This window comes from Ranitomeya variabilis, chromosome 4, assembly GCF_051348905.1.
Source record: "Ranitomeya variabilis isolate aRanVar5 chromosome 4, aRanVar5.hap1, whole genome shotgun sequence".
Taxonomy (NCBI): domain Eukaryota; kingdom Metazoa; phylum Chordata; class Amphibia; order Anura; family Dendrobatidae; genus Ranitomeya; species Ranitomeya variabilis.
The window spans coordinates 564,715,058-564,742,546 of NC_135235.1; the positions used below are offsets into that span (position 1 = coordinate 564,715,058).

Below are 27,489 nucleotides of genomic sequence, written 5' to 3' on the forward strand. Positions count from 1 at the left end.
GTATAGGAGGAGATGACATACAGGTATATACTATATACAGGAGGAGATGACACACAGATATATACTATATATAGGTGAGATGACACACAGGTATATACTATATACAGGAGGAGATTACATACAGGTATATACTATATATAGGAGGAGATGACAAACAGGTATATACTATATACAGGGGAGATGACACACAGCAGGTATATACTATATACAGGGTAGATGACATACAGGTATATACTATATACAGGAGATGACATACAGGTGTATACTATATATAAGGGAGATGACAAACATGTATATACTGAGGTGAAAATGAGAGGTGTGAGGTGAAAATGAAAAGGTGTGAGTGCAAAATGAGAGGAGTGAGGGAAAATAGTGGAGTGATCGGAAAATGACAGATGTGAGGTCGAAATGACAAGTGTTAGGGGGGAATGAGAGGAGTGAGGGGGAAAATAAGAGGAGTGAGGGGGAAATGAGAGGTGTGAGGGAGAAAATGAGAGATGTGAGGGGGAAAATGAAAGATGTGATGGGGAAAATGAGAGGCGTGATGGGAAAATAAGAGAAGTGAGGTGCTATAACTAACCACAGATATTTACTATGCCCAGGCAACGCCGGGCTCTTCAGCTAGCTTAGATTTACAATCTCCATGCTTTTCTCATGGTCAACTTTATGTGGCCTGTTCAAGAGTTGGAACAGCCAAAAATCTGTTTGTCTTTGCACCTGAAGGAAAAACTAAGAATGTCGTTTATCAAAAGGCTCTCGAATAAGTAGTAGAAGATTACTTCACATAACTTGGCCAATTTAGTTAAATCTGTGTGGAATATCTCTGGTGTTGAAATATATGTTGTAAAATGCTTCTATTAGCTTAGTTTTTGCCTTTTAATAATTACATTTCTATCTATTTGTTTTGTGGTTTTTTTGTGCAGAATAAATTTTTGTTAACACATTCTATTTTGCTAACAGCAGTTATTACCCCGGGCGAAGCCGGGTAGTACAGCTAGTTCTATATATAGTTGGAGTGTAAGAGTAAAATCCACACGAAAACACGGGGAGAACATACAAACTCCATGCAGGTGATTGTCTTTGGTCGGAATTGAACCCAGAGTTTCCGTGCATCGGCTATACTGTATTTCCCGTGAAGGACAAAACTTCCAATTTAGTCAGAGGACACCTGGATTCTCTTGCTGTGGCCTGAGTTTCTAAACATTACGGTAAGCAGGGTGCTCTCTAGTCACGTGGCACTAAAGAGTATGTTCTCCTTAGCTTCTCAAACAAATTAACAGTGAGAGAGAAATAGGGAGGGAGGGAGAGGGACAGTGTGTCCGGGAGGCTAGGCTGAGAGGAGGACAACACAGGAATACAGTAAGAGAGTGAACATTACAGTAGGACGAGGAGAACTGCGTACAGCTGCCTACGGGGTGCACTCTCTGTGATCCGGAATATGTTGACTCTTGGATATTAAAACTTTTTAAGAACTGTGTCCCTCAACCGAATCACTATGGGGATGTGCTCCAGCCTCAGGCCCAGGCTGTTGGGAGATCATGCATTGTCCTGTACTAGCGATTCTGGGTCTGGGGGTAACGATGATGGATGTAATAATGACACCGATTCTTCCAAGCTGCGGAACCAACTGAAAGCGGATAAGAAAAGGAGCCGAATTATTGATGATATGCTAAAGGCAGAGAAAAGAGCTTACAAACAGATACACCGACTGCTGCTCCTGGGTGAGTTGACACTGACATATGTAAAAACATGTGGCTTTAGTGGCGTACACCTGGAGAGACAGATGAAAAAATCCAGCTGTAGCTAATGGGACAGGTGGCTTTTGTAGTCTTTGTCGTCTAGTTGTGAATGTGATTCTCAACATTTTATTGTACTACTGCGTCCTTTTTAGGGTCTTTTCACACTTCATAATTTTCTAAGATTTGTCATATGCCAGAAAAGCTCTCATGGAATACTATCAGCATGTCTGTCATTCGGCGATATATGTCAGAGGATTAGGTTTTTCACTTTCAGGTTGGGTTATTCTATATAGTTATATTCAGTAAAAAAAAGTTAATGTCACTGGAAGGTTATTCTCATATATTTCACCCTGTGTTCAAAAACTCTCATCAGGGATTCCCATTTGAAGCCCCTAAAAATGGAATTCGGACGAAGCCATTCACTGTAATGAGGCAGATTTTAGTCACTTTGTACTCGGACCTCTGTTCCGGCAAGGTCAGCCTCTTTGAGGCAGACATGAAAGCATGGTCTACCACACTTTTGCATCCGCCTATGAAACATGGACTATGCCGGAACAGAGGCTAGAGCACAAAGTGACTCAGGTTGCCTCATTATAGTGAAAGGATCCTTTGGGAGTTCTATATGAATCCCATCTTTTGGGGCTTTCGAAGGAAGTCCTTGACGGAGTCTCGAATGTAGAGTAAAACTTGATTTCATCATAGCCTAAAGCAGCTTTCCATTAAATCTATACATTGGGGACTTTCTGCAGTGTATAAAGAACCTTGGCTGCGTAATGAGTCAGTGAAAGTGTGCTGAAAGTCTATTTGTGTCTGCTCGTTAATGGGCAGCCCTAGGTACCCACAAGTCCCAGAAACCTAAACAGCCTCGTCTTTCACAGAAACTCAGGAAAGAAAAAAAAACCTCTGAGTTTGTACTGAACATGTCATCGTAGGTTCACTCATTGGCGTAGGAAATGTATAACTCATTAATTTATGCCTTTGTTGTCCGTAGCGTGATATAATCTTATAAATTGCAAGCTTCATGACTAAAGAATGTCAGTTAATGATCTCTGATTATATCAACTGGAACCACAGAGAGATTATTATTACTAACCATAATTATCCTAATATATACCTGCTCTGTACAACGCAGCGTTGTCTGAATCGTAGACAAAAAGTGGCTTCTACTGACAGTTGATCCTTACCCAGCTTTTTACATTCAACACTAGAGATCAAATTTAATACCCCAAAAATTTGGATTACCGTAATCAGAATTGAAAAATTGAAAATTTTTGTAAATTAATTTGCTTAACACATTTCCGCCACTACAGCTCTTCTTCCACTCCTCTGTTCGCTCCTTCTGGTCTTATGGCGCAAAATACTAGAACTCATGGACTTTGTTAACATCAGGGATGTCCATGGTGCATGCTGGTCAGCCCTTTTCCTTCCCTCCTCTCCCTTTTTATGTTTTGGGGTCTGAAGAGACCTAAGAACATACTAAATGTCTTTTAAAGCAATTTTTGGTACTTTCGAATCATTACCACCATGAAAGACAAATTATATTGGTAATTACTAACTTGATTTTATGTGGTCTGGGATCATTCACCCTTCAGTGTTCGGAAGAACGCACGTATCACTTTATTGCTCTACTTGCTACAGATAGTAGGTAGGAGCTGGCTGGCACACCTAGTTTACACTTTTCATACTTTGCAGTAAAAGCACAAATTAGATTTGTCCTGAGCTAGAAAAAGCTCTCATGAGTACAACACCCTTTCTATACATAACGATGATCTATTACTACAGTTTATCACTTCCTTTTTTTTTGCGGCAGCAGTGACGGTTTATAGCAGGGCTGTATGAGTAAGAGCAATGGGCAGCCATTATGTCTGGATCTTCTCCTTGTAAAATGTATAGATCCAAATATCGACTCAAAAATGTCACTTATACAAATAAGTCTGGAAGTGCATTGAAGGTGTGTCAATACAGTCTGAGTATATGGATGCCACCCCCGTCCCCACCCAATGCACTTGCAGATTCCTACAAAACAGATATTGTTTTTATTGTTGTAAAATAATTACTTATATTTTTCATTTAAAGAATAACTTTCACTTGCCATAAATGTTTTTTTATCTAGTACAAATGCTGCTGTTTTCCTAAATCTGGCATTTTTTTATTTTTGGCCTCCTCTTCCGTGAATATTGATCTAATCCTTTTTGCTAACTGGGTGTGGTCCTCAAGGAGTCTCTCAAAGAAGAGTTGAGGACCATTTGACTAACAAGACTAGATTCACATACAGGAATGAAGAGGCACAACAAAAAAAACAACGCCAGATTCAGAACAGTGGCATTTACATTGGGTAAAAAGAAATACCGTATATACTCGAGTATAAGCCGACCCGAGTATAAGCCGACCCCCCTAATTTTGCCACAAAAAACTGGGAAAACTTATTGACTCGAGTATAAGCCTAGGGTGGAAAATGCAGCAGCTACCGGTGAATTTCAAAAATAAAAATAGATGCTCCATACTGTTCATTATTGCCCCATAGCTGTGCCATATAGTGCTCTGCACCATTATTGCCCCATAGCTGTGCCATATAGTGCTCTGCACCGTTCATAATTGCCCCATAGCTGTGCCATATAGTGCTCTGCACCATTATTGTCCCATAGCTGTGCCATATAGTGCTCTGCACCATTATTGTCCCATAGCTGTGCCATATAGTGCTCTGCACCATTATTGCCCCATAGCTGTGCCATATAGTGCTCTGCACCATTATTGCCCCATAGCTGTGCCATATAGTGCTCTGCACCGTCCATTATTGCCCCGTAGCTGTGCCATATAGTGCTCTGCACCATTATTGTCCCATAGCTGTGCCATATAGTGCTCTGCACCATTATTGCCCCATAGCTGTGCCATATAGTGCTCTGCACCATTATTGCCCCATAGCTGTGCCATATAGTGCTCTGCACCGTCCATTATTGCCCCATAGCTGTGCCATATAGTGCTCTGCACCATTATTGCCCCATAGCTGTGCCATATAGTGCTCTGCACCGTCCATTATTGCCCCATAGATGTGCCATATAGTGCTCTGCACCGTTGCCCCATAGCTGTGCCATATAGTGCTCTGCACCGTCCATTATTGCCCCATAGCTGTGCCATATAGTGCTCTGCACCATTATTGCCCCATAGCTGTGCCATATAGTGCTCTGCACCGTCCATTATTGCCCCATAGCTGTGCCATATAGTGCTCTGCACCGTCCATTATTGCCCCATAGCTGTGCCATATAGTGCTCTGCACCGTTGCCCCATAGCTGTGCCATATAGTGCTCTGCACCGTTGCCCCATAGCTGTGCCATATAGTGCTCTGCACCGTCCATTATTGCCCCATAGCTGTGCCATATAGTGCTCTGCACCATTATTGCCCCATAGCTGTGCCATATAGTGCTCTGCACCGTCCATTATTGCCCCATAGATGTGCCATATAGTGCTCTGCACCGTTGCCCCATAGCTGTGCCATATAGTGCTCTGCACCGTACATTATTGCCCCATAGCTGTTGCTGCTGCTGCAATAAAAATAATAAAACACATACTCACCTCTCTTGCCTGCAGCTCCTCGGCGCCATCTTCCCGGCGTCTCTCCGCACTGACTGATCAGGCAGAGGGCAGCGCGCACACTATATGCTTCATCGCGCCCTCTGCCTGCACAGTCAGTGAGGAGAGACGCCGGGAAGATGGAGACAGCGCCCGGCGTGTGGAACGAGGACAGGTGAATATGTAATACTTACCTGCTCCCGGCGTCCCGCTCCTTCCCCTGCCTGTCTTCGGTGCCGCAGCCTCTTTCTCTATCAGCGGTCACCGGCACCGCTTCATTAGAGAAATGAATAGGCGGCTCCGCCCCTATGGGAGGTGGAGCAGCCTATTCATTTCTCTAATGAGCGGTCCCACGTGACCGCTCAGGGGAAGAGCTGCGGCACCCGGAGACCGTGGGACGGGCAGGGGGAGCGACAGGATCGCCGGGACTAGGTAAGTATGCCTCAGCGCCCTCTCCCCCTCACCCGCCGACCCTGCCACAGACCGTGACTCGAGTATAAGCCAAGGGGGCACTTTCAGCCCAAAAATTTGGGCTGAAAATCTCGGCTTATACTCGAGTATATACGGTAGATGCTTAAAGGGGTTTTCCCCACAAACAAAAGTTAATTTTAATCAATAAATCTTGGAATAAAAATAACTTCCACAATTTGATGTGTTTAAATAAAATGTTCCTGTGCTGAGCTAATCTTATAAATGTGCCCCTACTGTGTGCTGTGTAATGGCTGTGCCTGACCGTACAGAGACATGGTCTGATCATAGCACAGCTAGGGGGAAGTAAAAGAGAAGATACAGACAGGACAGCAAAGAATCAAAACTAATTCTCATTTTGATATAAAACATTTTTTAAACCAGTTAGAGAAATGCTTTATCTCACAAAAAGAATCAGCTGCGATCCCATGCTGTCCTGTCTATATACTCTCTTGCTTCCTCCTCTGCCCAGGAGATGTGGAATGATCAGACCATGTTCCTGTACGGTCAGACACGGCCATTACACAGCACACAGCAGGGGAACATTTATGAGATTATCTCAGCACAGGAACATTTTCTTAACCATATCTAATTGTAAAAATGATTAGTATTCAAAGAAGTATTGATTGAAATCAACTTTAACCCCTTAACAACCAGAGGTATTTTTGGTCTTGCATTTTCATTTTTTTTCTCCCCTTCTTCACAGAGCTATAACTTTTTTATTCTTTGATCAAAATGGCCATGTCAGGGCTTGTTTTTTGCAGGATGAGTTGTACTTTTGAACAACACCATTGGTTTTAACATATCATGTACTGGAAAACGGGAAAAAAATTCCAAGTGCGGTGAAATTGCAAAAAACCTCACAGTTGTTTTTTTTTTTTTTTACCATGTTCACCAAATGCTAAAACTAACCTGTCATTATGATTCTCCAGGTCATTACGAGTTCATAGACACCAAACATGTCTAGGTTGTTGTTTTAATTAAGCGGTGAAAAAAAATCCAAATTTTGTTAAAGAAAAAAATTGTGCCATTTTCCGATACCCGCAGCATCTCTATTTTTTTGATCTTGGGTTGGGTGAAGGCTTATTTTTTGCATGCCGAGCTGACTTTCTAATGATACCATTTTGGAGCAGATATGATCTTTTGATAACCCTTTATTGCATTTTAGTTCAGTGTTGCGGCGACCAAAAAAAAGTAATTCTGGAGTTTTTACTTTTTTTCTTACTACACAGTTTAACGATTGGGTTAATTCTATTTGTATATTGATAGGGCGATTCTGAACACGGCGATACCAAATGTGTATATTTTTTAATTATTATTTTATTTTGAATGGGGCGAAATTTGAACTTTCATATTTTTAAAATATTTTTAAAAACTTTTTTTTACTTTTAGCGGCTTCAATAGTCTTCATGGGAGACTAGAAGCTGCCATACTCCGATCGGCTCTGCTACATACAGGCGATGATCAGATCGCATGTATGTAGCAGAATTGCTCACTTGCTATGAGTGCCGACCACCAGGCGGCGCTCATAGCAGTCCGGCAGTGACAACCATAGAGGTCTGCTGGAGACCTTTGGTTGTCATGCCTACCCATCGGTGACCAGCGATCATGTGATGGTCACTGATGGGCATGATTTCCGGCACGTTTGCAGGAAGCGAGCGTTAAATGTCGCTGTCAGAGATTGACAGCGACATTTAACTAGTTAACAGCTGCAGGTGGATCGCGATTCCACCTGCGGCTGTTAGGCACATGACATATGCTCAAAACAGCTGACATGTGCTGGAAAAGATGTGGGCTCAGTGCAGGAGCCCACATGAAAGTTAGGGAGTCTGACATCGGCATACATTTACTCTCGATGTCGGAAAGGGGTTAAAATGAACTTTGTTAATTTGAAAACCCCATTAAGGCAAGCAACATTTTTAAAGGGAAGCTGTCATCAGGTGTTTGCCACCTGCTCTGACAGCATTGTAATATAGAGGTAGAAATTCTGATTCCAGCAATGTGTCACTTACTGGGCTGCTTACTGGAGTTTTGATAAAATCTCTGCTTTATCAGCAGGAGATTATCACTAGAGGACTAGTAAACCTGTTGCCAGGTAGTCCTCCATATTCATTAGCTCTATATATCCCCGCCACTCCAACGATTGAAAGCTTTCTGCCTATGCTCAGTATACATAGAAAGCTTCTAATCAGTGGTGGGGGTGGGATTATACAGGGCTCAGCATTCAGAGAACTGATAGATCTGCAGCAGGGATAACAGGGATTTTATCAAAACTGCAGCATACAGCCCAGTAAGTGACACATCGCTGGAATCAGGGTCTCTGCTCCTACATCATGCAGCTCTCAAATGGGGTAGCCATAACCTGGCGACAGATTCACTTTAAAGAAGAGACAAACACATATAGACATGGAGTAGAAAATGTCATCTGTGAATGCGCCATATTTTTAGATTATTTGTCCATAACTTTTTTTCACCATTTTTGCTTATTGTCAATCATATTGTATTAATGGGCAAGCATAAAATACTTTGCTTTATAAAACTGGCAGCAAGGCCAGACCCAGTGTACATTGTAAAGTACTTCTTTCTGGTGGACAGATGGAATGGCGTCTTTTGCTGCAATGTTTTATGTCCAATGTATGATGATCATGTTTTGTCCAAATGTATAACTACGCGTTTTGTGCCATTTTTTTTTTATTAGTATTGACTATGATATTTGCAATGTGCTTTTATAGTATTTCCATAGATCCTTTTATCCTGGTCAATAAAACGCAGCAGTGACAGTTGTAAGCGTCAGACATTATTTTTTCTGCACTTTGGATTCTGTAAACAGAACAATAAGAAGTGTGAAATGAATTAAAACTTTTGATATTGTAGGGGGAAGATTGTAATTGTAACACCAAGACAAGAACCTCTACTTTTGCACCATATAATAAGATACAATAATACATATAGCGCGCGACCTGTGGCATTTTCATGAGGCTGCATTAACCTGTTACTTCTGCTTATCGACAAGTGTATCAGGAAATTGCACTCTTTGTACTGTATGCCTATGCACACAAAAGTTCCTCACATGATCTGCACCCATTAAAGTCAGTGGACTAATTTTACACATGCACGTTTTTTGCATGGACCACAGCAGATTCTTAGGCTATGTGCACACGTTGCGGATTTTGCTGCGAATCCACAGCAGTTTTCCATGCGGTGTACAGTACCATGTAAATCTATGGAAAACCAAATCCGCAGTGCACATGCTGCAGAAAATAAAACGCAGAAACGCAGCGGTTTATTTTCCGCAACATGTCAATTCTTTGTGCAGATTCCGCAGTGTTTTACACCTGATCCTCAATAGGAATCCGCAGGTGTAAAACCGCAGGTGGAATCCGCACAAAAAACGCAGGAAATCCTTGGTAAATCTGCATGTAAAACGCAGTGCGGTTCACCTGCGGAAAGATCTGCACACCAATCCGCAACGTGTGCACATAGCCTTAAGGCGCCTTTATTGACTGAATGGTGCCGATAAATGCCACTTCTTTGTGGAGCAGCCTACTGGTGCAATGAGTGCCCTCCTGGTGGCCAGAAAACTGAATAAAAAGCAGCGTCTTTGTCCCATCTGACAGTTTTTATGCAGAGTGCAGCAGCCTAGATTAAATCATTATCAGTTGCTGCACTCCGCATAGGCATTGACCCAGATGACAAAGCTGTCAGTGTAAAGAAGTCACCTTCGACATCTTAATCTCTGCCTATTCAGAATACAGCAGCCGATGGCAAACTCACCTCGACTGCTGCACTCTGCTAAGGCAGAAACCGAGATGACAGCGGCTGGGAATCTAATTATGTGCATTGTGCTGTGCTGTTCCGTCTCTGCCTCTCCTCACACTTGTAATTTTATCAACGGACCAATTTACATGTGCAAATTTTTTGCATGCACCACAGCAGATTCATGAAAACGTCTAATTCACTGAATACTGTAGTGGTGGTAAGTGCCACTTCTTCTTGAAGAAGCGTAATGGTGCAATGAGGGCCCTCCTGGTGGCCAGTGAACAAAATAAAAAGCAATATCTGGGTCACTGCTGACAGTTTTTATGCAGAGTGCAGCAGCCGAGAGGATTTTGTCATCAGCTGCTGCACTCCTCATAGGCATTGACCCAGATGACAAAGCTCTCATCTCTGCTTAGGCTAGGTTCACATTGTGTTAGGGCAATCCGTTAAGCGCATAGCGCTAGCGGATCGCGTTAAAACGCAATGTTTCTCTAGGGTCCGCGTTCGCCGTCCCCGCTAGCGCAGGTCCCCGATCTGCGCTAGCAAGGAACGGACCTCGGGCGCACCTCGGACGCTGCAAGCAGCGTCCGAGGTCCGTCACAAAAGAACGGCACATCGCTAGCGCATGCCGAAAATGGCATGCGCTAGCGATGCGCTACAGGGAAAAATCACATTGCTGTCAATGGGTGCGCTAACGAACCCGTTGCACGGCGTTAATTGCGACAATTTCGCCGTGCAACGCAGTCCGTTAGCGTTAACCCATTAACGCAATGTGAACCTAGCCTTATTCAGAACACAGCAGCACATAGGAAACTCATCTCAACAGATGCGCTCTGCAAAGGCAGAAACTGAGAAGAGATAAGCTAATGAATCATGTGCATTGCGCTGTGCTGTCCCACAGCTCTGTGCCTAGGGGAGATTCATGGACCTGATGTGAAAGCGGTCCCAAATTTAAAAAACATGTGCCCTATAGGGGGAAAAAAACCTCTAACAGTATAATAAATTTTATTATTTTATCAGTTTAATTTATTTTTTTTAATCCTAACTAGGGATAAGGTTAAGACTAGGGTTACAGCTAAGGCTATGGTAATAAAATAGTTACTTAAAATAACAACCCAATGCAATAAATATTTTAAAAAATAATGTAGAAATGTCTTATTTTTAAAATGTTAGCTTGGATTTCAGAAAAAAACAAACAGAAAAACCTAGAGGGACAGAGGGCAAGCTATAATTATATCAGTATTTTCTTAAAATACAATACATAGTCTTAGGGTTCTTGAACTTTCAAGACAGGAAAAAGTTCAAAAATCAATAAGACCTTGTTGAGGTATCTTTGAAGAATTTATCTAATCGAGGCGCAGATATATAAATAGATAGTCTATGAAAGGTGAAATGTTAACAATAGAAACACAATGGGTTATTACAAACCAGGGCCCTTGAACTTCTGCGGAAGTAAAAATTTAAGTTGGATCATTTCCCAGGTCTTTGTGTTCCACAGGAGCCAGGGAGCCACAGGTTACCTCTGCATGACTTCTATTAATGGCGGCACAAAACAGCCTCCGTTACTGAACGTGCACCAAAAGCTGTTTTCACGGAGGAAGTCCATGCTATGCTATAGGTTTTCAGTTAAAAGACAGAAAACACCTTAATTTTCCTTGGACTCCAAGGGAAAATTAAATGTTTTCGGCCATTTTCCCCTGTAGATTACATTTGTCCAATCTCTATAGGTGGCAATACACTTTTGTTAGCTATTGACAATTCATGTTCCTCTCAACAATGTGCATGTCAGTCACATTTAGCAGCGACTTATTTTCTGTGAAACCTAAAGGATTGGGCATGTTGAAATTCGATATGTTCACAAAAATTGAAACATTTTTCTGAAGAGTTGCGATCTTTAAAGGGGATATCTACGTCACTGTGAGTTCCTCGCTCAATAGGGAAAAATAAGCAAACATGTCAGACATGTACAGTACAGAGCAAATGTTTGGACACAGCTTCTCATTTGAAAAATATTTTTCTGTATTTTCATGACTATGAAAATTATAAATTCACACTGAAGGCATAAAAACTATGAATTAACACATGTGGAAAAAGGTGGCTACTTTGAAGAACCTAGAATATAAGACATATTTTCAGTTGTTTCACACTTTTTTGTTAAGTATATAATTCCACATGTGTTAATTCATAGTTTTGATGCCTTCAGTGTCAATTTACAATTTTTCATAGTCATGAAAATGCAGAAAAATCTTTAAATGAGAAGGTGTGTCCAAACTTTTGCTCTGTACTGTAGTTGCTAAGGACCAGCCTGTTCTGCCCAGCGCCAATCTCTGCCGCCTCACATTGATCACGAACTGCTCCTGATGGCGATTCTATGGCTTCCACTAATGTCAAACTGATAGAGCAGCCTCTTCTCTTCTCCTCTATTCTATCGAAGAGGCGACACCTCCAATGTCATGCTGATTGTCAGTTGTCACCCTCCTGCCTGGGGAGCCGGCTGTCAATCAGCATGGCGTCAGCAGTAACACTCCTTCGATGGGCAGGCGGGAAGCGGAGGAGCTGCTGGGTTGACGTGCGGTCAAAGGAAGCAGCAGAATCACCAGCAGGAACGGTCCGTGACCACTCTGAGCCAGCAAAGATCGGCGCCAGTGGCAAACAGTTAGCAACTACCTGCCTGTAAGTTCTTACTCCAATAGAGAAAAAGAAGCACCATCCTGGATAATCCCTTTAATTAGACCTATGAGCAGACGAGAAAACAATACCATGCTGTCAGCTCTGAATTACTGGATTGTGTGATTTGCTCAGCTCTGATAACCACAGTAAGTAATAAAACTTGACCTTCTTTAAACATGATGCAAAGCCTGACATCAGCTTATGGCAGCGTTCCTAAGGAATCTTAGCCAATTGCTCATGGGCAATGGCTTCCAGTTTATTAATATTCTTGGGCTTTCAAAAGGATGGTCCAAAAAGTTAAGATGAGAGCGCATTTCGTTTCACAAACAAGGAAAATACAATGGCATTGAATGTTCCTGGAGATACATTAGAAAGCATATTTCACAAGTTCAAAGTTATACACTGATTGCACTATCTGGATGTGGCAGAAAAAGGAAGTTGTCACTGTGCTGGCAGATTCCTGAGGACGCAGGTGGGTGAAAACCCTTGAATTACTGCGAAATACCTGCGGCAAGATTTGGTGGCAGTAGATGCTGAGGTTTCAGTTTGCGCCACAAAGCACAGACTAAACGCTGAAGGTCTATATACCCGAACTCCAAGATGTAACCTCTATTAGCCCAAAAGCGCAAGAAAAGTCAGCTCTAGTTTTAGTCACAACCATATACATAAGTTGCAGAGGTTTTAGCATTCTCTTCTGCAGATCGATGAAACATAACTGGAACTTTTCCGTCCTGTGAATCAGCGGTATGTCTGAAAGAGACAGAATGAAGCATACACTGAAAAGAACACAATGCCTAGAGTGAAGCATTTAGGTGGCATAGGGATATCTACCGTGAAGCATGGTGGTGGCTCACTGATAACTTCAATGAAGTACAGTGGTGGCTTGGTGGTACCTACAATGAAAAACAGTGGTGGCTCACTGATGTCTACAGTGAAGCTTGGTGATTCCTTCAGTGAAGCTTGTTGTGGTTCGATGATGCTTTTAGGCTGCTTTACTTCCTTCGGCAGTGGTAACCTGCAGTGTCCCTAGAGCAGGATGGAGTAAAGTATCAGGAAATCCTAGGAGAAAACATCATGCCTTCTGTGTGGAAGCTGAAGCTTGGGCATCATTGCACCTTCCAACTGGACAATGATCGAACCATTTTCAATGGTTTATTGCAAACAGAAAGTTTGCAAATTTTGATAATAAATATACTTTGCAATGGCAGGTGAATAATTTTGATAGAAGCTTAAAGGGGTTTTCCACTATTTAAACAACTCTCTCAATCGCTGGTTCCCCCAAGAAAAACAATAACACCTATATTCATCTCTGGGGCTGGCGTGAAATAACACTGTCCCATCCTTCTGACATAACTGACATCTTGAGGAAGTCAGAGCTGCTCTCTCACTTCCTTTGGATGTCTGATGTCTCCAAAGAAAGGGATGGTGAAGCGGCTGCTAATTGGCCGCAGGGCTAGCGTCATATTGTTATGTTACTGGGAGAGCCAGTGATGACACAGCTGGAATGGTGCCAGCACCAGAGGTGAGTATAGCTGCTATTATTTTACTCGGAGCGGAGGAAACAGTGATTGAGAAGGGGTTGTCTGAGAAGTGGGCAACCCCTTTAAGTTCTTGCCCAGTGCTATTATTTGGCTCAGATACCGTATACACTCGAGTATAAGCTGAGATTTTCAGCCCACTTTTTTGGGCTGAAAGTGACCCTCTCGGCTTATACTCGAGTCAGTGTCGGCGAGGTGGTCGGCGGGTGAGGGGGAGCGGCGCGGTGACATACTCACCTGCTCCTGGCACTTTCCCTGCATGTCCCATGGTCTCCGGGCAGCTCTTCCTGTGCTCAGCGGTCACGTGGTACCGCTCATTAAAGTAATGAATATGCACGCATATTCATTACTGTAATGAGCGGTACGTGACAGCTGAACACGGGAAGATGTCGCTGGTACCGCTCATTAAAGTAATGAATATGCACGCATATTCATTACTGTAATGAGCGGTACGTGACCGCTGAACACAGGAAGATGTCGCCGGCTCCCGTAGACCATCTGACAGTGAGACGCTGCCAGGGACCGCACCGGGAGCAGGTGAGTATATCGGGGGAGGTGACCGATAGTCACCTTCCTCTTTCCACCGCTGCGCGCTGCTCTGTCTTCCGTCCTCTGGCTGTGAATGTTCAGGTCAGAGGGCGCGATGACGCGATTAGTGTGCGCACCGCCCTCTGCCTGAACAGTCAGTGCGGAGGATGGAAGACAGAGCAGCACGCAGCGGTGGAACGTGGAAGGTGACTATCGCAAGTGCCGGGGGCCTGAGCGAAGAGAGGTGAGTATGTGATTTTTTTTATTTTAATCGCAGCAACAGCAAATGGGGCAAATGTGTGGAGCATCTTATGGGGCCACAATGTATGGAGCCACAATGTATGGGGCCACAATGTATGGGGCCACAATGTATGGGGCCACAATGTATGGAGCCACAATGTATGGAGCCACAATGTATGGAGCCACAATGTATGTGCAGCGCCCCAGAGTCCTGGTCGTTGCAGTACTGTGGCTCCGCCACTAAGGGGAGCTATGGTACGTCTGATGGCACTGAAGGAGTTCATCTGATCAGGTATCACAGACACCAATACATTTCACAGTCGGGCCTCCGGGGGGAGCTAAGGGTTCTATTCACTAGGCCACTCCCCACCATAGTGGGTAAACTTGGGGTCAGGCAGGAAGTTAGATCAGAAAGCTGACTGGGTTGGAACCAGGCAACACCTTGTGGCAGAGGGTGTTGCAGGGGAAGATACAGTAGGGTCTCTGTCGGGTGGGATCCTGACAGAGGCTTGGCAATTTGAACGAACGTATCGGGACCGTGCCTGCTCAGGATAGCGGCGGTGCCCAAGGAAGGATTAGAGGCAAGATAGATTGTGCTGAGTGAGAAACGAGATCAAAGCAGAGGAGAATATACCAGTAGGAGTCGTGCTGTAAGACCGAGGCAACATCCTACTGAGGCGCACTACCGGTGGCCGGAACGCCGAGGGAGTATTATAACATTCAGCTTCAAGCAATACTCTAAACAGCGGCAGGACAGTCAGTCTAAGGCGGGCTGTCTAACTTAAATCACCTATGCAGTCTTCGGGGGCAACTTGTGGAGAGGGGCGACTCTAGGGTCCCGGAAGAGCTCCGAGCCTACCCGTCAAACGGGTGCCGTCCCAACCAGAACATCAGGGAGGGACGGAGGATTAGCAGAACATCATCTAATCGAGTTGTGAGGGAACTTAAGAAACAGACACAACAGTTGTGGGGACTTTCTGTAAGCACAGCAGGGAAGGACCACAACACATAGCACTAGAAGGAAGGCACAGATTTCCACCTGTGAAGAGCACTCTGGAGGTGCCATTGGACCGGCCGGACTTGCGCAGCCTGGTGAACCGTATTCTGGACTGAGGACCCTGAGATCTTCAGTAAAGAGGTAAAGAGACTGCAACCTGGTGTCCTCGTTATTTACTGCACCACAGCCTCACCACCACCATCATTCACTACTCTTGCACCGGACGTCCCCCTGACAGGCAGGGCCACGGACCGGGCCTAGCCACCGTGACCACCCCAGAGCAGAGACTCAGAGGCCCGGTACCGGGTACCCCTCGACCCTGCAGCAGTGGGGGCGCTCCAATTTGGTGTCACGAACAGGATCTACTTAAGCCTGAAGAATCAGGTCATGTGTGCCTTGGAACTGTGATTTACTGTACTTTATTGCAAAGACTGTGGATTGTCACTTGCCGCCAAAAGTTCGCGCCAAAACCGCCGCCATTGCAGCGTCACAGGGAGCGCAGAGGAAGAAGAAGGGCGTGCCATGGGAGAAGACTACCAAAGCGGCGCCAGAAGTAGCGACCGCCCCCTCCAACTCCTGCTGCGAGAGGATGACCTGCCCAGCAGTGGAGGAGAACCGCCCCCTGATTTGCAACGGCGGGAACGAGGTGAAGGAGGAGCCCGACCTCGGAGAAATGGCGGAGCCAGGTGCATGCGTTGCCGCCGAATGCCAGACAGCGACGATGAGCAGCAAGTGCCCGAGCAACGGCGAGGTGATCCCGGCTTGCCCTCACCCATCAGAAGCGGACTCGCGTCCACCGCTGGTGAGGGACCTGAACTCCTTGGAGCCGCCAGTGGAGGAGCCGAGCTTACCTGTTATGACCCCAATGGCGAGGGTCTCAGAGGAACGTGGAAGTCTGCAGAATACAAAAATCCAGCTCATAGGGCAGTGGTAACTGGGTTGACCATATATCTACTCCTAACGCCAACACTAGAAGTAGCCGGGGATCATTCCTACGTTGATTCTAGATGACACGCGCCAGCCGGAGAATCTAGCTACCCCTAGTAGAGGAAAACAAAGACCTTTCTTGCCTCCAGAGAAGGGGACCCCAAAGCTGGATAGAAGCCCCCCACAAATAATGACGGTGAGGTAAGAGGAAATGACAAACACAGAAATGAATCAGGTTTAGCACAGAGAGGCCCGCTTACTGATAGCAGAATAAAGAAAGGTAACTTATATGGTCAACAAAAACCCTATCAAAATCCACACTGGAAATTCAAGAACCCCCGAACCGTCTAACGGTCCGGAGGGAGAACACCAGCCCCCCTAGAGCTTCCAGCAAAGGTCAGGATATTGATTTGGAACAAGCTGGACAAAAATACAAAACCAAAACAAATAGCAAAAAGCAAAAGGCAGACTTAGCTGATATAACTGGAACCAGGATCAGTAGACAAGAGCACAGCAGACTAGCTCTGATAACTACGTTGCCAGGCATTGAACTGAAGGTCCAGGGAGCTTATATAGCAACACCCCTAACTAACGACCCAGGTGCGGATAAAAGGAATGACAGAAAAACCAGAGTCAAAAAACTAGTAACCACTAGAGGGAGCAAAAAGCAAATTCACAACAGTACCCCCCCCCTTAGTGAGGGGTCACCGAACCCTCACCACGACCACCAGGGCGATCAGGACGAGCGGCATGAAAGGCCCGAACTAAATCGGCCGCATGAACATCAGAGGCGACCACCCAGGAATTATCCTCCTGACCATAGCCCTTCCACTTGACCAGGTACTGAAGCCTCCGCCTGGAGAGGCGAGAATCCAAGATCTTCTCCACCACGTACTCCAACTCGCCCTCAACCAACACCGGAGCAGGAGGCTCAGCAGAAGGAACTACAGGCACAATGTACCGCCGCAACAAGGACCTATGAAATACATTGTGAATAGCAAACGACACAGGAAGATCCAGACGAAAAGATACAGGATTAAGGATTTCCAATATCTTGTAAGGCCCAATAAAATGAGGTTTAAATTTGGGAGAGGAGACCTTCATAGGAACAAAGCGGGAAGAAAGCCATACCAAATCCCCAACGCGTAGTCGGGGACCCACACCGCGGCGGCGGTTGGCAAAGCGCTGAGCCTTCTCTTGTGACAACTTCAAGTTGTCCACCACATGATTCCAGATCTGCTGCAACCTATCCACCACAGAATCCACCCCAGGACAGTCAGAAGGCTCCACATGACCCGAAGAAAAGCGAGGATGGAAACCAGAGTTGCAGAAAAAAGGCGAAACCAAGGTGGCGGAACTAGCCCGATTATTAAGGGCAAACTCAGCCAACGGCAAGAATGTCACCCAATCGTCCTGATCAGCAGAGACAAAACACCTCAAATAAGCCTCCAAAGTCTGATTGGTTCGCTCCGTCTGTCCATTAGTCTGAGGATGGAAAGCAGACGAAAACGACAAATCAATGCCCATCCTACTACAAAAGGATCGCCAGAACCTGGAAACGAACTGGGATCCTCTGTCTGACACAATATTCTCAGGGATGCCGTGCAAACGAACCACGTTCTGGAAAAACACAGGAACCAGATCGGAAGAGGAAGGCAGCTTAGGCAAAGGAACCAAATGGACCATCTTGGAGAAGCGATCACATATCACCCAGATAACGGACATGCCCTGAGATAGCGGAAGATCAGAAATGAAATCCATGGAGATATGTGTCCAAGGTCTCTTCGGGACAGGCAAGGGCAAGAGCAAACCGCTGGCACGAGAACAGCAAGGCTTAGCTCGAGCACAAGTCCCACAAGACTGCACAAATGACCGCACATCCCTTGACAAGGAAGGCCACCAAAAGGACCTGGCCACCAGATCTCTGGTGCCAAAAATTCCCGGGTGACCTGCCAACACCGAGGAATGAACCTCGGAAATGACTCTGCTGGTCCACTTATCCGGGACAAACAGTCTGTCAGGTGGACAAGACTCAGGCCTATCAGCCTGAAATCTCTGCAACACACGTCGCAGATCCGGAGAAATAGCTGACAAGATAACTCCATCTTTAAGAATACCAACAGGATCAGCGACTCCAGGAGCATCAGGCACAAAGCTCCTAGAAAGAGCATCGGCCTTCACATTCTTTGAACCTGGTAAATACGAGACAACAAAATCAAAGCGGGAGAAAAACAATGACCAGCGGGCCTGTCTCGGATTAAGGCGTTTAGCAGACTCGAGATACATCAGATTTTTGTGATCAGTCAAGACCACCACACGATGCTTAGCACCCTCGAGCCAATGACGCCACTCCTCAAATGCCCATTTCATGGCCAACAACTCCCGATTGCCCACATCATAATTTCGCTCGGCAGGCGAAAACTTCCTAGAGAAAAAGGCACAAGGTTTCATAACAGAGCAACCAGGGCCTCTCTGCGACAAAACGGCCCCTGCCCCAATCTCCGAAGCATCCACCTCAACCTGAAAGGGAAGTGAGACGTCAGGCTGGCACAAAACAGGCGCCGAAGTAAACCGGCGTTTCAACTCCTGGAAAGCCTCCACGGCAGCAGGAGCCCAGTTAGCTACATCGGAGCCCTTCTTGGTCATATCCGTCAAAGGTTTCACAATGCTAGAAAAATTAGCAATAAAACGGCGGTAGAAGTTAGCGAAGCCCAAGAACTTCTGAAGACTCTTAACTGACGAGGGCTGAGTCCAATCAAGAATAGCTCGGACCTTGACTGGGTCCATCTCCACAGCAGAAGGGGAAAAAATGAACCCCAAAAAGGGAACCTTCTGTACACCAAAGAGACACTTTGAGCCCTTGACAAACAAAGAATTTTCACGCAAAATTTTAAAGACCAACCTGACCTGCTCCACATGCGAATCCCAATTATCAGAAAAAACCAAAATATCATCCAGATAAACAATCAAAAATTTATCCAGATACTTCCGGAAAATGTCATGCATAAAGGACTGAAAAACTGAAGGCGCATTGGAGAGCCCAAAAGGCATCACCAAGTACTCAAAATGACCTTCGGGCGTATTGAATGCGGTTTTCCATTCATCACCTTGCTTAATGCGCACAAGGTTGTACGCACCACGAAGGTCTATCTTGGTGAACCACTTGGCACCCTTAATCCGGGCAAACAAGTCAGACAACAGCGGTAAAGGATACTGAAATTTGACAGTGATCTTATTTAAAAGCCGATAATCAATACAAGGTCTCAAAGATCCGTCCTTTTTTGCCACAAAAAAGAATCCCGCACCAAGAGGGGAAGAAGACGGACGAATATGTCCTTTCTCCAGAGACTCCTTGATATATGAACGCATAGCGGTATGTTCAGGTACCGACAGATTAAACAGTCTTCCCTTAGGAAACTTACTGCCTGGGATCAAATCTATAGCACAGTCACAGTCCCTATGAGGAGGCAGTGCACTGGACTCAGACTCACTGAAGACATCCTGATAATCAGACAAATACTCCGGAACTTCCGAAGGCGTAGAAGAAGCAATAGACACAGGCAGGGAATCCTCATGAATACCACGACAGCCCCAACTAGACACTGACATAGCCTTCCAGTCAAGGACTGGATTATGGGTCTGTAACCATGGCAGCCCTAAAACAACCAAATCATGCATTTTATGTAAAACCAGGAAACGTATCACCTCGCGGTGTTCAGGAGTCATGCACATGGTAACCTGTGTCCAATACTGCGGTTTATTTGCTGCCAATGGTGTAGCATCAATACCCCTAAGAGGAATAGGATTTTCTAATGGTTCAAGAGTAAAACCACAGCGCTTAGCAAATGAGAGATCCATGAGACTCAGGGCAGCACCTGAATCTACAAACGCCATGACAGGATAAGATGACAGTGAGCAAATCAAAGTTACAGACAGAATAAATTTAGGTTGCAAATTACCAACGGTGACAGGACTAACAACCTTAGCTATACGTTTAGAGCATGCTGAGATAACATGTGTAGAATCACCACAGTAGTAGCACAAGCCATTCCGGCGTCTATGAATTTTCCGCTCATTTCTAGTCAGGATTCTATCACATTGCATTAAATCAGGTGTCTGTTCAGACAACACCATGAGGGAATTTGCGGTTTTTCTATCACATTGCACCGAATTAGGTGTCTGTTCAGACAACACCATGAGGGAATTTGCGGTTTTGCGCTCCCGCAACCGCCGGTCAATTTGAATAGCCAGTGCCATAGTATCATTCAGACCTGTGGGAATGGGAAAACCCACCATAACATTCTTAATGGCTTCAGAAAGGCCATTTCTAAAATTAGCGGCCAGTGCACACTCGTTCCAATGTGTCAGCACGGACCATTTCCGAAATTTTTGGCAATACACTTCAGCCTCGTCCTGCCCCTGAGACATAGCCAGCAAGGCCTTTTCTGCCTGAATCTCAAGATTGGGTTCCTCATAAAGTAAACCGAGCGCCAGAAAAAACGCATCCAGATCAGCCAATGCCGGATCTCCTGGCGCCAGCGAAAAAGCCCAATCCTGAGGGTCGCCCCGTAAGAACGAAATAACAATTTTTACTTGCTGAGCAGAATCTCCAGATGAACAGGGTCTCAGGGACAAAAACAATTTACAATTATTCACGAAATTCCTAAACTTAAACCTGTCTCCGGAAAACAGTTCAGGAATCGGTATTTTAGGTTCTGACCTAGGATTTCTGATAACATAGTCTTGTATGCCCTGCACACGAGTAGCCAGCTGGTCCACACTTGTAATCAAGGTCTGGACATTCATGTCTGCAGCAAGCATAGCCACTCTGAGGTAAAGGGGAAGAAGAAAAAAAAAAAAAAAAAAAAACTCAGAATCTTCTTTCTTATAATCCCTCTTCTGCAATGCATTAAACATTTAATACTGGCCTGGCAAACTGTTATGACCCCAATGGCGAGGGTCTCAGAGGAACGTGGAAGTCTGCAGAATACAAAAATCCAGCTCATAGGGCAGTGGTAACTGGGTTGACCATATATCTACTCCTAACGCCAACACTAGAAGTAGCCGGGGATCATTCCTACGTTGATTCTAGATGACACGCGCCAGCCGGAGAATCTAGCTACCCCTAGTAGAGGAAAACAAAGACCTTTCTTGCCTCCAGAGAAGGGGACCCCAAAGCTGGATAGAAGCCCCCCACAAATAATGACGGTGAGGTAAGAGGAAATGACAAACACAGAAATGAATCAGGTTTAGCACAGAGAGGCCCGCTTACTGATAGCAGAATAAAGAAAGGTAACTTATATGGTCAACAAAAACCCTATCAAAATCCACACTGGAAATTCAAGAACCCCCGAACCGTCTAACGGTCCGGGGGGAGAACACCAGCCCCCCTAGAGCTTCCAGCAAAGGTCAGGATATTGATTTGGAACAAGCTGGACAAAAATACAAAACCAAAACAAATAGCAAAAAGCAAAAGGCAGACTTAGCTGATATAACTGGAACCAGGATCAGTAGACAAGAGCACAGCAGACTAGCTCTGATAACTACGTTGCCAGGCATTGAACTGAAGGTCCAGGGAGCTTATATAGCAACACCCCTAACTAACGACCCAGGTGCGGATAAAAGGAATGACAGAAAAACCAGAGTCAAAAAACTAGTAACCACTAGAGGGAGCAAAAAGCAAATTCACAACACTTACCTATCCCAGCCACGGAACCATGGAGGGCGGAGTTACATCAAGAGGTGGCTCAGGAGGAGCCGCGGTCCGGGCTGCAGCCGATTCCAGTGCCCTTGTCAACGGACCGGAGCGACATCGGTGGAATCACATCCGGCGCAAGTATGGACGGCATCCCTACTCCCCTGGCCGATTCTGCTCTCCCGACCGATCCGGCTCCCCTGACCGATCCCGCTCCTGTGACCACTCCTCACCCCAGCAATGATCGTTCCTTCTTGGTGGAGCGGGTCATCCTCACCTCTAACGCGATGGGGAAGCTAGTGCCTCCTCTACCAACCAAGATGGGAGAACCCATAGATGTGGGCCTAGACGGGGTGATCCTCCGGTGGGACACCCCCTGGACCGGGCCGGATGGGACCCGGGAGGATGGCCTCACCCTTGCGGTACTTACCTGGGAACAGTATAAGCAATGTCTAATACAACACTGGAAAGATCGAGACGAGACCGAACCACTTGACACACAACGTAAGAAGTCTGCGCCCGGCAGGAAAGACGTAGTAAAGCGGGGGACTGTGCTGGCCTACCACCCGAAGAGGGGATGGGGCTCCATACAGGAACCGGGGCTAGCAACTGATGTCTTTGTTACTAGCTACAACGTGAAAACCCCCTGCTGCAGTCGAGATGGTGACCCATTACAAAGGGGGGATCAGGTGACTTACACCCGTCATCGGAATGCACAAGGGTGGTGTGCCCGGAACGTTCGACGGTGTGAACCTGAGAGAGCGCCCCCTGTTGCCCCGATCAAGACTGATCCCGATTTGCCAGATCTTGTTCCTATCACCACCGTACACCTTGTAGCGGCTACTGAACTCGCAAGCAGGATTAGCCTTCAAATCCAGACACCGGCTGATCTGATGGCGCCCGAGAGACCAACTACCAGCATGGGTGCTGCCTCAGCCAGGGGTGGGGAACCACCCTCGGCATCAAAAGAGTAAGAAACTGCAGTACCTGTAAATAGTTCTTTAACTGTTTGTTCGTTTCCTGTTTTGCTGCTAGACCCGTCCAGGGTTAACTCTACTGGTTTTACTTCAAAAAGGACTCTTTGTGAAGATACCACACTGGAACCTTTGCTGAGTACGGACTGGTAGCCTGAGAAGATATGCTACCTCATAGAGACTTGGTCCCCTCTTAAAAGGGGATGTTCATTTGTTACATTTAAATGGTGATATTGCTTTAAGACAGGTAGCAATAATGTTTTGACGAAAAGAAAGTGATGATACTGTTTGTATGAGAAAGTTATATGTATCCAACTAGTTAATTGTACAGAAATGCTGATAATGTTCCCTGAAAGAAAGTGAAAGCTAGAAGAAGGATGCAGTGGGCCCGTAGGGGTAAACGTAGTGTCCTGCATACGTGCTAGTAAGAAGGTAATGAGAAGGTTTAATGTTATGTAAAGAAAATGGTTGATAATGTTGATAGACAATGAGGATAGAAGGTAAACCCTGAGTCCTCATAGGAGTCATGTAGAGATGGCTCAGTGCTCTTAAACTGAAAGTAATGTTATGTTCTATACTGTGTATAGTAGTTGAAAAGGCAGTAGGCCCGGGCTGAACGGGGCGGTCCTGTAATAGAAAGGAGAGGCAGTAGGTCTGGTGCCGTTAGGACAGGCGGTCCTGCAGACTTAAAGAAGGAGAATGAAAAGTTAAATTGCCTTATAATGTGATTATAAGAAGGTCTTTAGCGGATTCAGAGTGTACATCCTTAAAGGCGATGTTAAATTATTGTTCAACAATTTTGCACTTAGTAGAATACCCGGTTGGGTAAAAGAAAGTTAGTTATAGCATGTTGCTATGATATTTAACCATGTTTGTAACGTTCAAGTGTCCTCACCTCCCATAAAGGGAAGCCTGTTTAAATATGCTTACTGTTATTGCACTCACAAAAATTGTATGTCTTTTTGCTAACCTGTATTGTTGTTTTCTTCTCAGTCCCGGAGTACTGTGTTTAACCAGGGGGTAGTGCAGCGCCCCAGAGTCCTGGTCGTTGCAGTACTGTGGCTCCGCCACTAAGGGGAGCTATGGTACGTCTGATGGCACTGAAGGAGTTCATCTGATCAGGTATCACAGACACCAATACATTTCACAGTCGGGCCTCCGGGGGGAGCTAAGGGTTCTATTCACTAGGCCACTCCCCACCATAGTGGGTAAACTGGGGGTCAGGCAGGAAGTTAGATCAGAAAGCTGACTGGGTTGGAACCAGGCAACACCTTGTGGCAGAGGGTGTTGCAGGGGAAGATACAGTAGGGTCTCTGTCAGGGGTGGGATCCTGACAGAGGCTTGGCAATTTGAACGAACGTATCGGGACCGTGCCTGCTCAGGATAGCGGCGGTGCCCAAGGAAGGATTAGAGGTGAGATAGATTGTGCTAAGTGAGAAACGAGATCAAAGCAGAGGAGAATATACCAGTAGGAGTCGTGCTGTAAGACCGAGGCAACATCCTACTGAGGCGCGGAACGCCGAGGGAGTATTATAACATTCAGCTTCAAGCAATACTCTAAACAGCGGCAGGACAGTCAGTCTAAGGCGGGCTGTCTAACTTAAATCACCTATGCAGTCTTGGGGGGCAACTTGTGGAGAGGGGCGACTCTAGGGTCCCGGAAGAGCTCCGAGCCTACCCGTCAAACGGGTGCCGTCCCAACCAGAACATCAGGGAGGGACGGAGGATTAGCAGAACATCATCTAATCGAGTTGTGAGGGAACTTAAGAAACAGACACAACAGTTGTGGGGACTTTCTGTAAGCACAGCAGGGAAGGACCACAACACATAGCACTAGAAGGAAGGCACAGATTTCCACCTGTGAAGAGCACTCTGGAGGTGCCATTGGACCGGCCGGACTTGCGCAGCCTGGTGAACCGTATTCTGGACTGAGGACCCTGAGATCTTCAGTAAAGAGGTAAAGAGACTGCAACCTGGTGTCCTCGTTATTTACTGCACCACAGCCTCACCACCACCATCATTCACTACTCTTGCACCGGACGTCCCCCTGACAGGCAGGGCCACGGACCGGGCCTAGCCACCGTGACCACCCCAGAGCAGAGACTCAGAGGCCCGGTACCGGGTACCCCTCGACCCTGCGGCAGTGGGGGCGCTCCATATGGAGCATCTCATGGGGCCATAATGTGTGGAGCATCTTATGGGGAATAATGTTTTGAGCATCTTATGGAGCCATAATGTATGGAGCATCCTATGGGGCCATAATGTATGGAGCATCTCATGGGGCCATAATGTGTGGAGCATCTTATGGGGCCATAATATATAGAGCATCTTATTGGGCTATCAACCTTTATGCAGCATTGTATGGGGCAAATGTTTCTATGGAGCATTTTAAAATGCGCGCGTGTCCAGCCTCCCGGCTTGTGATTGGTTGATCGCGAAGCAACCAATCACAAGCCGGGACGTCACGGGAGGTTGGACAAGCGCGCATTTTAAAATGCGCGCGTGTCCAGCCTCCCGGCTTGTGATTGGTTGATCGCGAAGCAACCAATCACAAGCCGGGACGTCACGGGAGGTTGGACAAGCGCGCATTTTAAAATGCGCGCGTGTCCAGCCTCCCGGCTTGTGATTGGTTGATCGCGAAGCAACCAATCACAAGCCGGGACGTCACGGGAGGTTGGACAAGCGCGCATTTTAAAATGCGCGCGTGTCCAGCCTCCCGGCTTGTGATTGGTTGATCGCGACGCAACCAATCACAAGCCGGGACGTCACGGGAGGCTGGACAAGCGCGCATTTTAAAATGCGCGCGTGTCCAGCCTCCCGTGACGTCACGGCTTGTGATTGGTTGCGTCGCCCATGTGACTGCGATGCAACCAATCACAAAGCCGGGACTTCACGTAAGGAAAGAAAAGCGCAAATTTTAAACAAAGAACGCTGCCGCTTCCCTCGGTAAGGTGCAGGCTGCGTCGGAGAGGTGAGTATAGCAATATTTTTTATTTTAATTCTCTCTTTTACACATTTTTACATTAATGTTGTTTCGATACCGATACCCGATACCACAAAAGTATCGGATCTCGGTATCGGAATTCCGATACAGCAAATATCGGCCGATACCCGATACTTGCGGTATCGGAATGCTCAACACTACAGCTGACCCAGCAGCAATGCAATGTAATACACCAGCAGGCCACCGGGGAAACTACATTAACCCCTGATGACCTGAAAGGAAAGAGGTTTTAAACTGAGGGAAACCAGATCTGTCACAAATCCAAAAATGGATCGTGACAACAAGAGTTAACGGAGGGAGAGAAAGGGTTAAGGGGAAAGTAAACTTGGGTTTTGTATCAGGGTATGAACAAATGGTTAGGAAACTGGTAAACTTATCAGTCTGATGGTTTCCGGGCTGTGGAAGCTTGAAATCCCACGGTTGCACTGTAGGTGATGCAAGAAGTCTCTGGCCTGTTCTTGAAGGAAGGTGAAGCACTGCCTCCTGATGGAAACAGCATAACCTGGCTCTCTCCGGTGAGGTAGCGGGTAACCGGGGCAATGTCCACTAAATGTAGCAGTCTCTGCCTCCACTGGAAGATGTCTCTGAACAACGTTGGTGCCGGGGATCTAGTTACCCGGTTCTCGACAATCCGCCTGGTCAGTACTAGGTCGCACACCCACTGCCGGTGGCGGAGCAGCGCGGGTAAGAGCTTCGGTAGTCGGAATGGACGGACACACCACCTCACGTCCCTCACGGTCATTCTGGGCAAAGTCTGAGGATCTTCAGCTCGGGCCTGCGTTATTGCGTAGCTCCACAGAGAGTGAATTAACCTTCTCCTACTGCGCGCTCTGTCTTCCCACCAAGTGTCCTGCTTTCCCGCGCACCGCCCCTTTTATACCTGACACACCCCCTACAATGGAGTGCAAAGGTCTGTCCAGGTTGGAAAGCTTTCCCCCCAGCAACAATGGTGACAGCCCCGATAGTTCCGAAACCGGCACAAGAGAAGCATCACCGACCCGGTCCATCTTCCTACAATCGGAGCGTGAGAAACTCCAGGGTTACTGTGAACCTTAGTTGTGGCTGGGACACACTGCTGTAGGTAGTAACTTGTGTGGAATACAGGTGAGACCGGGTTCACACGTCCTGATATTTCCGGTACCAGAAAAAAATGGTACCGGAGAAGACAATGTCCATGTGTAATACTTGCGGCACACGTGTGGCAACCGTGTGCCTCCCGTGTGCCGCATCACTACCACACGAACGAGCGCCAGAGAAATAGTGCTAAAGTAAGCACTGTTCCCCGGCACCAGGTGCTGAAGACGGCTCTCATCATTCTCCCCTGCTCTGCCGGTAAACAGCGTGAGCAGGGGACAATGGTGAGAGTTATATTCAAGCGAGAAC

The 27,489-nt window shown here is 46.3% G+C and overlaps 1 protein-coding gene across 1 annotated transcript in view; it reads left to right on the forward strand.

Moving 5' to 3' along the window:
- The first annotated feature begins 1,309 nt into the window (after positions 1–1,309).
- GNAS (GNAS complex locus) overlaps positions 1,310–27,489 on the forward strand; it is a 262,551-nt gene continuing 236,371 nt past the window's right edge. The window contains exon 1 of the mRNA XM_077252811.1: positions 1,310–1,721. Coding sequence (XP_077108926.1) covers positions 1,496–1,721 — 226 coding nt within the window. The 5' untranslated portion in view covers positions 1,310–1,495. The remainder of the gene's footprint in view (positions 1,722–27,489) is intronic.